The 12,906-nt window shown below is 38.9% G+C and overlaps 1 protein-coding gene across 7 annotated transcripts in view; it reads right to left on the bottom strand.

Annotated features, from left to right (window-relative positions):
• ABCG2 (ATP binding cassette subfamily G member 2 (JR blood group)) overlaps window positions 1–12,906 on the bottom strand; it is a 130,248-nt gene that overhangs the window by 16,448 nt on the left and 100,894 nt on the right. For all 7 annotated transcript variants that reach the window (XM_065907163.1, XM_065907166.1, XM_065907165.1 and 4 more), the window contains 3 exons: window positions 8,134–8,285; window positions 6,004–6,108; window positions 4,626–4,876 (listed from right to left, as the gene is read on the bottom strand). In XM_065907163.1, the coding sequence (XP_065763235.1) occupies window positions 4,626–4,876; window positions 6,004–6,108; window positions 8,134–8,285 (508 nt within the window). The remainder of the gene's footprint in view (window positions 1–4,625; window positions 4,877–6,003; window positions 6,109–8,133; window positions 8,286–12,906) is intronic.

Raw genomic sequence — 12,906 nt, 5'->3', positions numbered from 1 at the left:
TTAATAAAAAAATTTTTTTTCTTTTCTTTTTTATTTTCTTTTAAAATCCCCTATTACTCCCCCATTACTCCTTAACTTTCATTTTCATATATTTTTACGATTTTTTTAATTAGGAAAAAAATTTTTTTTTCTTGTTTTTTTTTCTTTTCTTTTTTTTCTTCTTTTCTTTTAAAGTCCTCTATTACTCCTCTACTACTCCTTAATTTTCATTTTCATTTCACTATAACCTTGCAAAAAAAAGAAGAGAGAAGCCCTATTTTTAAACTGAACTTCATATATATTTCTAAAATTTTTTGTTTTTGTTTTTAATATTGTATTTTTAAGAGTCTAACCTCTACCCTAGATTTTTATTCTTTGTTTTTCAGTATGTGATATAAATTTTGGAAATTTAAGGATCCAATATTCAGTTCCCATTTTTATTCAGGAGTGTGTTGATTACTCTCTCCCACTTTTGACTCTCCGTTTTCTACCTCAGAACAACTCTATTTCCTCCTTTCCCCTTCTCTTCCTAATCCAATTCTGTGAATCTTTGTGGGTGTCTGGGCTACGGAGAACACTTTGGGAACAGAGAACTGCGTAGATCTGTCTCTCTCCTCTTGAGTTCCCCTTTTTCTCCTCCTGCTCATCTCTATCTCCCTCCTCTCTTTTTCACGTAACTCTATGAACCTCTCTGGGTGTCCCTCACGGTGGAGAATCTTTTCCCCATTAACCTAGAAGTTTTATTGTCAGTGCTGTATAGTTGGAGAAGTCTTGAGACTACTGGAAGAATAAAACTGAAATCCAGAGGCAGGAGACTTAAGCCCAAAACCTTAGAACACCAGAAAACTCCTGACTACATGGAACATTAAGTAATAAAAGACCATCTAAAAGCCTCCATACCTACACTGAAACCAACCACCACCCAAGAACCAATAAGTTTCAGAGCAAGACATACCACGCAAATTCTCCAGCAACGCAGGAACATAGCCCTGAGCGTCAACATATAGGCTGCCCAAAGTCACACCTAACACATAGACCCATCTCAAAACTCATTACTGGACACTCCATTGCACTCCAGAGAGAAGAAATCCAGTTCCGCACACCAGAACACCAACGCAAGCTTTCTAACCAGGAAACCATGGCAAACCAATCGTCCAACCCCACCCACTGGGTGAAACCTCCAAAATAAAAAGGAACCACAGACCACCAGAATACAGAAAGCCCACTCCAGACACAGCAATCTAAACAAGATGAAAAGGCAGAGAAATACCCAACAGGTAAAGGAACATGAAAAATGCCCACCAAGTCAAACAAAAGAGGAGATAGGGAATCTACCTGAAAAAGAATTTAGAATAATGATAATAAAAATGATCCAAAATCTTGAAAACAAAATGGAGTTACAGATAAATAGCCTGGAGACAAAGATTGAGAAGATGCAAGAAATGTTTAATAAAGACCTAGAAGAAATAAAAAAGAGTCAATTAAAAATTAATAATGCAATAAATGAGATCAAAAACACTCTGGAGGGAACCAACAGTACAATAACGGAGACAGAAGATAGGATAAGTGAGGTAGAAGATAAAATGGTGGAAATAAATGAAGCAGAGAGGAAAAAAGAAAAAAGAATCAAAAGAAATGAGGACAACCTCAGGGACCTCTGGGACAATGTGAAATGCCCCAACATTCGAATCATAGGAGTCCCAGAAGAAGAAGACAAAAAGAAAGGCCATGAGAAAATACTCGAGGAAATAATAGCTAAAAACGTCCTTAAAATGGGGAAGGAAATAGTCACACAGGTCCAAGAAACCCAGAGAGTCCCAAACAGGATAAACCCAAGGCAAAACACCCCAAGACACATATTAATCAAATTAACAAAGATCAAACACAAAGAACAAATATTAAAAGCAGCAAGGGAGAAACAACAAATAACACACAAGGGGATTCCCATAAGGATAACAGCTGATCTTTCAATAGAAACCCTTCAGGCCAGAAGGGAATGGCAGGACATACTTCAAGTAATGAAAGAGAATAACCTACAACCTAGATTACTGTACCCAGCAAGGATCTCATTCAGATATGAAGGAGAATTCAAAAGCTTTACAGACAAGCAAAAGCTGAGAGAATGCAGCACCACCAAACCAGCTCTTCAACAAATGCTAAAGCATCTTCTCTAGACAGGAAACGCAGAAAGGTTGTATAAACGTGAACCCACAACAACAAAGTAAATGGCAATGGGACCATACCTAAATCTTATCAACAAAATCCATTCATTCCAAGACCTTCCAAAGACAACTTTTGGTTAAATGCATTAACAGAAGCAAAGTCTAGCTCATGTAAATGACTAATTCAAAACTAACTGTGGCTATAAGACTATCTACACCAGATTTATCAACAGGAATCCATAAAACATTTTAATAGCTCCATATTAAAATACTTAGAGAAGTAAAAGACAGACTCCCAAGATTAAAAAACCCTAAACCAAAGTCAGCAAGCTATGGCCCCTCAGCGTATTTCTGTTCAGTCCAGGAGCTATAACTGGTTTGTGGAGTTTGTTGATCATTTTTTTAATGGCAAAAAAAAAAAAGAATAATATTTCTTATCATGTGAAATTCATATACAATTAATATTTCAGTGTCCATGAATAAAGCTTTATTGGAACACAGTCATGTTTATTTTTTAAATGTATTTATGGCTACTTCCTTGGTAAAATGGCAACCCTATTTCTGGCTTAAGCTAACTTTTCAGTACGGACTCATCTGAAGAAGTTCCTCCCCACCCCCCACACCCCCCACAGGCAGATGCTCAGGGAGATGCAAGATTCTGTCCTTGTTCTGTGAGATTATCACTGCTGTGAACATTGTTCGGATTCCTTTGGTGGAGCTAAATTCACTGAAGAGGAAAGCAGGCTGAACATGCAACCTGGAGACACTAGGCCTGCCTGGAGCTGGAATCTGAAGAAAACCTAGCATCAAAAGATGCAGAAACCTGGTGTACTATTAAACACAGCCCCACATTCTAATCACCCCTGCCCAGAACTACCACATAGAGTCATTTCCTGGTATCAGCAGGGGGATTCCCTTGGATATCAAAATCTACAGATGTTCAAGCCCCTCATGTAAAACGGAGTCATACAGTCAGCCCTCCACATCTGTGAGTTCCTCCAACCTCAGTGGGTGCAGAATTTGTGGATACTGAGGGCCGACCATATGTAACTTGGACAAGATATTTAGAAACCACTTTCAGAAGCAAGAGAAATTTCTTTTCCAAATAAAAAATCTAACACATAAATCACACTAAAGAATCAACACTCTTATATCATTTTACTGTTAAACAATGTTGATAATGAGGTTGACTTTATTTACAGAAGTTGTTCCCAAATGACATCAAATCTACTAAAAGAATTAAAAAGTATCCTTGACTGAAAGTACATAAAACTGTTCATGTTCTGACAAATGCCAAATAACAAGTAAAAAGTGTCTGGAACAGTATGTCTCGAGGGATATAGGCTCTCAAAATTAATACTTAAAAGGCAACAGTACCACAGTGTGAAAATGATGGTATGTATAGTAAGAAATCAGTGATATTTCATTAGAGCCAACAACACGCCATCTTTCAGTACTCAGCAGAAATTCAATGAAAATAAAATCAGTCACTCCCAAAATAACTGGGAGTTATATAATTGACTTCCTTAGAAAGGATGAAAAAACAAGGGTTTTGGATGACAGAGGGTTTAAGAATAACAGAAAAATCATAAAGGAGTAATCATCAACAACTAAATAAACTCAGGCAAAAGAGAAAAAAGAACATTAATTCAACTTAATTAAGAGAAGGTGAGTCTGACAGCAAAGAGTCTTATTGAACAGAATTCCAGTCTGCTTACTACCTTTGTGCTAACTGCACACTGTTTTAGGTATTTAGTACTCTCCTAAGATCAGAACCCCTAAATGAGGAAGGTTGATTAGAAGGGACAGCATCTGTAAACAGGCTCTTCTAGAAAACAGTGAGCGGCCCTACCGCTTTCAGGGGCATAAGCTACACCAAGCTGAAGGTGTCCCTGACACTTGATATAAGATGCAAACCAACCAACCTCTTTCCTTTCCTTCCCTCTTCCCTTCTTCCCTTCCTTTCTCATTTCCTTTCTCCATTTCTCTGCTTAAACTCTCTTCCCAGCCCCTTTTACCATCTGACATGCTATTTATTTCTATATTGGTTTATCATCTGTCTCTCCTCATAAGTAAGCTCCCCAAGAGCAGGGATTTTATTTTTGTTCATGGCTATATACAAGCTCCAAAATGCAGCACATAATCAATAAGAACTTACTGAATGCATCAGGAAATGAACATGTGCAGCCATCAGAAAACCACAAATGTGGTCAAACATTTTCTTTACTTCACAATTTTTGGAAAAAAAATTTTTTTTTCTACAAAGATTATCCAATACAGCTTGTCTGAACCAAAAAAATTCTGAGTGGGTGATCCAAAAAAACTAAAAAAGAAGTCTTTCTAAAAGTAAAAACCTAATTATGTTTTGCTTGTTTCTATACCCTAAATTGAATGGGGATAAATAAATACAGTGTGGGCAGAAGATAAGCATAATGTCCCCCAAATGAGTATTTTACAGCATAATTAAAGACTCCAGTAGGTTACCTGAGCTATAGAAGCCTGGGGATTACCCAGTAAATTTTTGAATGAACGCTTGGAAATCCATTTGAGCTGATGACAGAAGGAGGTAGCATAAGTGATCTCCTTGTAGGATAAAAGCTTCTTCCTTTTCTGATTCCCTGAGAATTTATCTAATTCAACTTTTGTTTCCTTGAAGAAGGAGGAGTTGACATAAAACTCAGCTAATTTTTCTATGAGTGGAGTATCTTTGTTGGAAGGTTCTTTGGTCTCATTGACTGTGGAATAAAAGCAGATAAAAAGGAAACATTATTTAAAAAAATAACAACAGATTTAATCCATTTTTCTATAACCCCTTTCTTAGATTCTACCCTAGCACCTTCATTCTAAAGCTTGAGTATAAAAAAATTATGGGTTCTGTCATTGCTTTACAAGGTAAGAAAACAGACTAAATTGGCCTCCCTCCATAAACTTATGGATACAGCAAATTCACTGACCTTTTCCTAATTATAATATTTGGACCCTAAATCTTTCAAAATAGACTTCTCAAAATTTGGAGTTATAATTCCTAAAACAAAACACCTGGTCCTTGCTTTTTGCAATGAATAAATGCAAAAATTACCAAGTTTCTTATTTCAAAACACTACACAGTTGGCCCTCTAAATCCACAGACATGGAGCCCAGGGATATAGAGGGCCTATGGGATTTGAGCATCCTTGGATTCTGGTATCTACAGGGCACGGGAGGAGGGGGTTCTGAAACCAATCTTCCATGGAAACCAAGGGACTACTCTGTAAACAATGGGCACTTCTCTTAAAATGGGAACTCCTGTTAGAATTGACATTGTCCTACCAGTGCTCATTTACAGATTAAATAAATAGCACTCCCACAGATGAAAAAAATCTGTGTTGACTGATGCTATTAGATTGAACGTTTGTGTGTCTGCAAAATTCATATGCTGAAACCCAATCCCCAGTGTGATGGTATTTGAATGCAACGACTTTGAGGGATGATTAGGTCATGAGGCTGGAGCCCTCAGGAGGTGGGATTAGTGCCCTTATGAAATAAGCCCCAGAGAGCTCCCTCCCCACTCCCACCACCTGAAGAAGCTATAATATGGTCGCCCATTTATGAACTAGGAAGCAGGTCCTCAACAGACACTGAATCTGCTGGTGCCCTGACCCTGGACTTGCTGTCTCCAGAACTGAAAGAAGAAAATGTCTATTGTTTAAACCATCTGGTCTATGGTATTTTTGTTGCAGCAGCCAAACAAACTAGTACAACCAGTATCAGAGGATGGCACTGTTATAAATTCACACAGCCATGGCTTAACAAGCTACCACATTGCTAAACTTCAGCCAACTCAATTAGAAAATAATCTGTGATTCTCAACAGATTTGCTTACCTTCATCACCTGTGTCTTCTCTATTTAACACCACAGCAGAAGACTCTCCATTAATGACGTCCAGGAAGAAGTCTGCAGGGTTATTATAGGGCTCACAGTGGAAACCTGCAAAAGAAGGTAATTCAGGTACACAAAATTGATAGTCCTGGTAAATACAGACTGTTTTTTTTTTTTTTCAGACTGTTTTAGAGAGTGAGGGAGGTGCAGCTAGGGAAGACAGAATCTAATAATTTCTCGTCATTTTCCTTCTCTCTTCTCGCCTCATTAATTCATATTTTCCTTTTATATATTTATCACACACTATTTCAACAGTTTTCTGACTCTGCACAAAACAACATACTCCAAACCAACCTTGGCCTATTAAGAAAGTCTTACATTAGAGCTTGGTCCTTACCCATCATAATTCATGAGACCTGAAATAGCTAGCAATATGCTCTGGTGCTTAATCAGAACTTCTTCAAAAATCTAGACATGGGTCTAAGAAAAAAAAACACACATTGAGATAAAAAGCCATGGAAAGACTAGTGTTCTTTAAAGCAAGACAACAAGCAAAGCCAGCTAAGGCACAGAAGGACTGCGTCCGAGAGAGGCCTGGGGCAAGTTCTGCTCTTCAGGTTCACTTAGAGACTGCTAGAATGCTAGCACCCACTTCAGCAATGATTATTTCTGCCCCTACTAAATGCAGGTCCAAATGGTTATTTATCATGCTATTATAATTCCAATACAGAGAACAAATCACCAGACCAGCATTTTCAAGACAAGGTAGTGGCACAGCACAGCTGAATGCTTACCTTGACCTCTCGTGGCGCTGTAACAGGGAAGAACAAATCTGACTCCATACTGGATCTGTTTCTTTTACTTTAACCTTTGCATTCCATTGCTTTTACTACAAGTTAAGAATGTTGCCTGTAGCCTGAAATATATGGGACAGCCCATTCTCCAGGGTCTGATCTCTAAAGGTGTAACACTTTCCCATTCATATAGAGATAAAAAGTTGTAGAACAAAGAAAAACATATGTCTTGTTGGAGGTTTATAGGAAAACCATGACCAGACAGACACAGGCAGATGCAAGAACAAAGGATTCCATCACCAACAAGTTTGCAGCAATCAACCACACCCCCTTTCCTTTTAGTATAAAAGAGGCCTGATTTATAATATGGGTAAGATGGTTCTTTGGGATGCTAACTCATCATCTTCTTGATCTGCTAGCTTTCTGAATAAAGTCGCTATTCCTTGACCCAGCACATTATCTCTTGATTTATTGGCCTGTTGTGCAGCAAGCAGTATGAGCTTAGACTCAGTAACAGCATGATCATCTGAATTCAGCTTTGCCTGTAGTCTGACCCTTAGGTTCATCTCCCCAAAACTCTTGACCCATGTAGGCTTATGATAGAGATTAAACAAAGACATTTTAAATTATGGCTGGCAAATATTTTAAACTATATTTGAGGTCATGGAGCATCACCTATAATCATATCCAAGTACCTCTAAAACAAAGTAGACTTCATGAGTCATTTAAAAAATTATATATTTCCAATTTAAACAGGCAGTCCAGAACCATCAGAAATGTTGGCCCATTGAAGTCAGACTTATGACTAGCCGTTGTATTGACAGGTAAGTTCCATACATGCTAAATCCACAACTTAATATCACTAGAAAATTAAATATAATAGCATCTCCATGAACCCTCACCAAGGAAAACCAATATCCCATGGATAAGCCTTAATCTGTATTAGCTAAGAAGACAAATAACTTAGGGACATTAGATCTTTCCAAAAATATCCATCTGATGGATAACTGGCCATGAGATCAATATATTTATTGAACTGTTAGGGAAAGGTCACCAGAACTGAGGACAAGAGATATAGCCCCGTTAGAAATGCACACACACACACAAAACATACATGTGCGTGTACTCAAACAGGACAAAAAAGTCATAAATAACAAACTGGCACTGCAAAGTAAAGAAAAAGTCTAGCACCAAACTAACTGAAGATGTTTCGCCGCAGTGGAAACTGTGATATATGTATATCTACTCAAAGATCAAACAGCACTCCAAATGACCCCTTTGTTCTCTTTTAGGATACTATTAACGAAAGATCTTAACAGCACAAAAAAGTCAACCATACCAATGGATTGAAAGTAACCCAGGGCCTCCTGAGCAGGCCCATGGAACATTAGTCTTCCTGAGGCCAACAAGGTGAGGCTATCAAACAACTTGAAGATGGAATAACGAGGTTGATGAATGGAGAAGATGATTGTCCGTCCTTGTTTAGACATCCTAAATTAATAGTGAGAAGATAACAATGAGTCATTAAACATCTGAAACTTACATTTCTTGGTACCATACTTTATTACTCCTGCCTTTAGATCATTTATTCCTCATCCAACTTGATTTTCTCTTACTAACTTCTCATCTCATAATCTATCTGATATTTAGGGAACCTAAACTCAATGTTTTCATGAAACTAGAGTTTCTAAAGTGTTTTCCACGGGCAATCTAGAATCAACCAGAATATTAATTAAAAATGTATATTCTTGGACAGTCTACTCAGACCTGCTGGGTCCAGGGAAGCATATTTTAACAAGCACCCAGGTAATCTGTAAGTACACTCAACTTTGAAAACTTATTATGAACTAAATCTTAAAACAATGGTCATATGCCCCATCCTTATTGATCATTTATTTAAGTCTTCTGGCTCTTTCAGAACTAGTTTTCAATTCTCTCCCTTAATGATATAATTAACATTACTGAGTACTGACTATATCTTTGTTTTTATAGATGACCTCATCTAAATTCTCACAACATTGTTACAAAACAATACCAATAATTTTACCTTTATATAACAGATAAGGCTCAGAGAACTAAGCAATGGCTCAAAGCATCACAGTGAGAAGGAGCAGGGCTGGGATTTGATCCCTGATCTAATACCATGGACAAAAGATAGTAACTCCTATCTTCATACAGGAGCTACTACTTATGGATAGAAGAAAGAAAAGCCAAAATCACCACTCAAAAACTATTATTGAAAACAATAAACTACTATTATTAGTGGTAGTATGAGAAGAATCACATCAATTTAAACATTTTCTGAGTACTAAATGCTAGCCATAGGTACAAGTTCGTTCTACCTCAAAAAGACCAATCGTTTTGATACAAGGAGGAATAAAAGTAGCTGAAGGTGCCTTGTAAGCCAAATAGGAGACTATAACCCATCTGAAGATGATGTAAGTAGTGTATCAGAGGGACTGACAGGGAGAGAAGGTGGAGGAAGACAAATGTGCCTTAACAAGATCTACTCCAAAAACTGCAAGTGGTTCAGTGTCATTGCACAGCTGAGGTATATGTGTAGAGGCAGGGACTGGAGACTGCAAAAACGACAGCAAGATAAAACAGGCCCATGATGAATCCTGTCACTCAGAGTTGGCTCATTAGTCAGTAGACAGTAAGGAGTCAGTAAAGGACTGGCAGCAGGGAAGTGGACTGGTGTGAGAACTCTGTTCTCCATGTGTGGTCTGAGGTATCAGTATCAGTATCCCCTATTAGAAATGGAGAACTGTGGCCTCCCATTCAGAGATCTAGAATAAGAATCTGCATTTTAATAAGACCCCATGTGATTAGGATACACAGTGGAACTCTAGACAAATGAGGTTAAAGTTCTCCAATGTGAGGAAAGATGCTTGTGAGCTAACTAGTTCAAAACATAATGAAGCATAACACAGTATGATATTCTATGTCAAGTCATCATTGCAAAAAGAAAAAAAAGCAAAATGGCTGTCTGAGAAGGCCTTACATATAGCTGTAAAAAGAAGAGAAACAAAAAGCAAAGGAGAAAAGGAAAGATACACCCATTTGAATGCAGAGTTCCAAAGAATAGCAAAGAGAGATAAGAAAGCCTTCCTCAGGGATCAGTGCAAAGAAATAGAGGAAATGGGAAAGACTAGAGATCTCTTCAAGAAAATTAGAGATACCAAGGGAACATTTCATGCAAAGATGGGCTCAATAAAGGACAGAAATGGTATGGACCTAACAGAAGCAGAAGATATAAAGAAGAGGTGGCAAGAATACACAGAAGAACTGTACAAAAAAGATCTTCATGACCCAGATAATCACAATAGTGTGATCACTCACCTAGAGCCAGACATTCTGGAATATGAAGTTCAGTTGGCCTTAGGAAGCGTCACTACAAATAAAGCTAGTGGAGGTGATGGAATTCCAGTTGAGCTGTTTCAAATCCTAAAAGATGCTGCTGTGAAAGTGCTGCACTCAATATGCCAGAAAATTTGGAAAACTCAGCAGTGGCCACAGAACTGGAAAAGGTCAGTTTTCATTCCAATCCCAAAGAAAGGCAATGCCAAAGAATGCTCAAACTACCACACAATTGCACTCATCTCACATGCTAGCAAAGCAATGCTCAAAATTCTCTAAGCCAGGCTTCAACAATATGTGAACCGTGAACTTCCAGATATTCAAGCTGGTTTTAGAAAAGGCAGAGGACCCAGAGATCAAATTGCCAACATCCGCTGGATCATCAAAGAAGCAAGAGAGTTTCAGAAAAACATCTATTTCTGCTTTATTGACTATGCCAAAGCCTTTGACTGTGTGGATCACAATAAACTTGGAAAATTCTGAAAGAGACAGTATCCTAGACCACCTTTCCTGGCTCCTGAGAAACCTGTATGCAAGTCAGGAAGCAACAGTTAGAACTGGACATGGAACAACAGACTGGTTCCAAATAGGAAAAGGAATACGTCAAGGCTGTATACTGTCACCGTGCTTATTTAACTTATATGCGGAGTACATCATGAGAAATGCTGGGCTAGATGAAGCACAAGCTGGAATCAAGATTGCTGGGAGAAATATCAATAACCTCAGATATGCCAATGACACCACCCTTACGGCAGAAATTGAAGAAGAACTAAAGAGCCTCTTGATGGAAGTGAAGGAGAAGAGTGAAAAATTGGCTTAAAACTCAACATTCAGAAAACAATGGCATCCGGTCCCATCACTTCACGGCAAATAGATGGAGAAACAGTGGAAACAGTGGCTGACTTTATTTTGGGGGGCTCCAAAATCACTGCAGATGGTGACTGCAGCCATGAAATAAAAAGACACTTACTCCTTAGAAGAAAAGTTATGGCCAACCTAGACAGCATATTAAAAAGCAGAGACATTACTTTGCCAACAAAGGTCCATCTAATCAAGGCTATGGTTTTTCCAGTGGACATGTATGGATGTGAGAGTTGGACTGTGAAGAAAGCTGAATGCCGAAAAATTGATGCTTTTGAACTGTGGTGTTGGAGAAGACTCTTGAGAGTCCCTTGGACTGCAAGGAGATCCAACCAGTCCATCCTAAAGGAGATCAGTCCTGAATGTTCATTGGAAGGACTGATGCTGAAGCTGAACCTCCAATACTTTGGCCACCTGATGTGAAGAGCTGACTCACTGGAAAAGATCCGGATGCTGGGAAAGATTGAAGGTGTCAGGGAATGTTAACAGTAAGATTCCTGTGTGCTGTTTCCTATCTCTCTTGAGCCCTCTGTTCCTTATTAGTCTCTGTCAGGGGCAAGAGGATCAGGCAAGCCGCTCCCAGGAGGGAGATCAAAAAGATGGGATGCTTACACAGGATTTCCTTCATTAGCTTTTCCATTTGGTGAAAGGAATTATTTACAACCCTCTTTTGAAATGGATTGCCTTTTGGCCTTGTGGCCTCTATTGCTCCTTGCTTCCTTGGTAACTTGTAAAGTCTGGTCTCTTGATCTTTATCTGAAGAAGCTACCTTGTATTACGGTATATATACTCACACAGAATTCAATAAAGCACCCTTGCTCCATCAGAGACTTGGGTCTCCGTGTCCTCCTTTCTTTCTCTCTCTCTCTCTCTCTCTCTCTCTCTATTTCTGGCTGATTCCCCAGAGTGCGAAGGCCGGCTTGGTAGCCCAGGGAATATTAGACTCTTTCCTTCTTTCACTTTCTTATGTCGACTCCAGACCACCAGATTCCGGTCCAACAGAAGGCAGGAGGAGAAGGGGACAACAGAGGATGAGGTGGTTGGATGGCATGACCAACTCAATGGGCATGAGTCTGAGTAAACTCTGGGAGTTGGTGACGGACAGGGAGGCCTGGCGAGCTGCAGTCCATGAGGTTGCAAAGAGTTGGATATGACTGAGTGACTTAACTGAAGTCATCATACTCTAACGAACACTGTTAATATAATTAATTACAGATAATAAAACTATCATGGATGTATTCTCTAGCTGATCCTGAATCCCAGGCTTGTTACTTGACATCTTCACTTATATGTGTAATTGATATCTCAAACTTAAAACGTCTAAAATCTTAGACATTTCCGTCTTCCCGCTCCTTCTCACTCTAGCATAGGGGCTTGCTTACAAGGGCATGGACATCAGAAGAAGCAAGGTAGTGTTTTCCCTGGTAGTCCAGTGCTTAAGAATCCACATGCCAAAGCATGGGACATTGAGTTCGATCCCTGCTCCAGAAAGACCCCACATGCTGAGGGGCACCTAAGCCCATGTGCCACAATTACTGAACTCTAGAGCCCATACTCCACAATGAGAAGCCACCTCAATGAGAAGCCTGTGCACTGCAACAAAGTGTAGCCCCCACTTGCTGCAACTAGAGAAATTCCCCATGTACAGGAACAAAGACCCAACATGCCCCCCCAAATATATACATATATATATAATAAAGAAATAAAACTTAAAAAAAAAAGATAGATAGTGATAAGGAGGGGATGCCATATAAAGATGGTATGTCCAACAGGTTTTTAAAAATGGGGAGTAGTGGTAATTGTCCCAGAGGTGGTGAGCATAGGGAACCACCAGAGTGACTGGGAAACTGGTTAAATTGAACAATTAAGTTAGTTTACTGAGGAAGAAAGG

This window comes from Muntiacus reevesi, chromosome 16 (assembly GCF_963930625.1).
Source record: "Muntiacus reevesi chromosome 16, mMunRee1.1, whole genome shotgun sequence".
NCBI classification, from domain to species: domain Eukaryota; kingdom Metazoa; phylum Chordata; class Mammalia; order Artiodactyla; family Cervidae; genus Muntiacus; species Muntiacus reevesi.
This window is presented reverse-complemented; position numbering and strand designations above follow the sequence as displayed.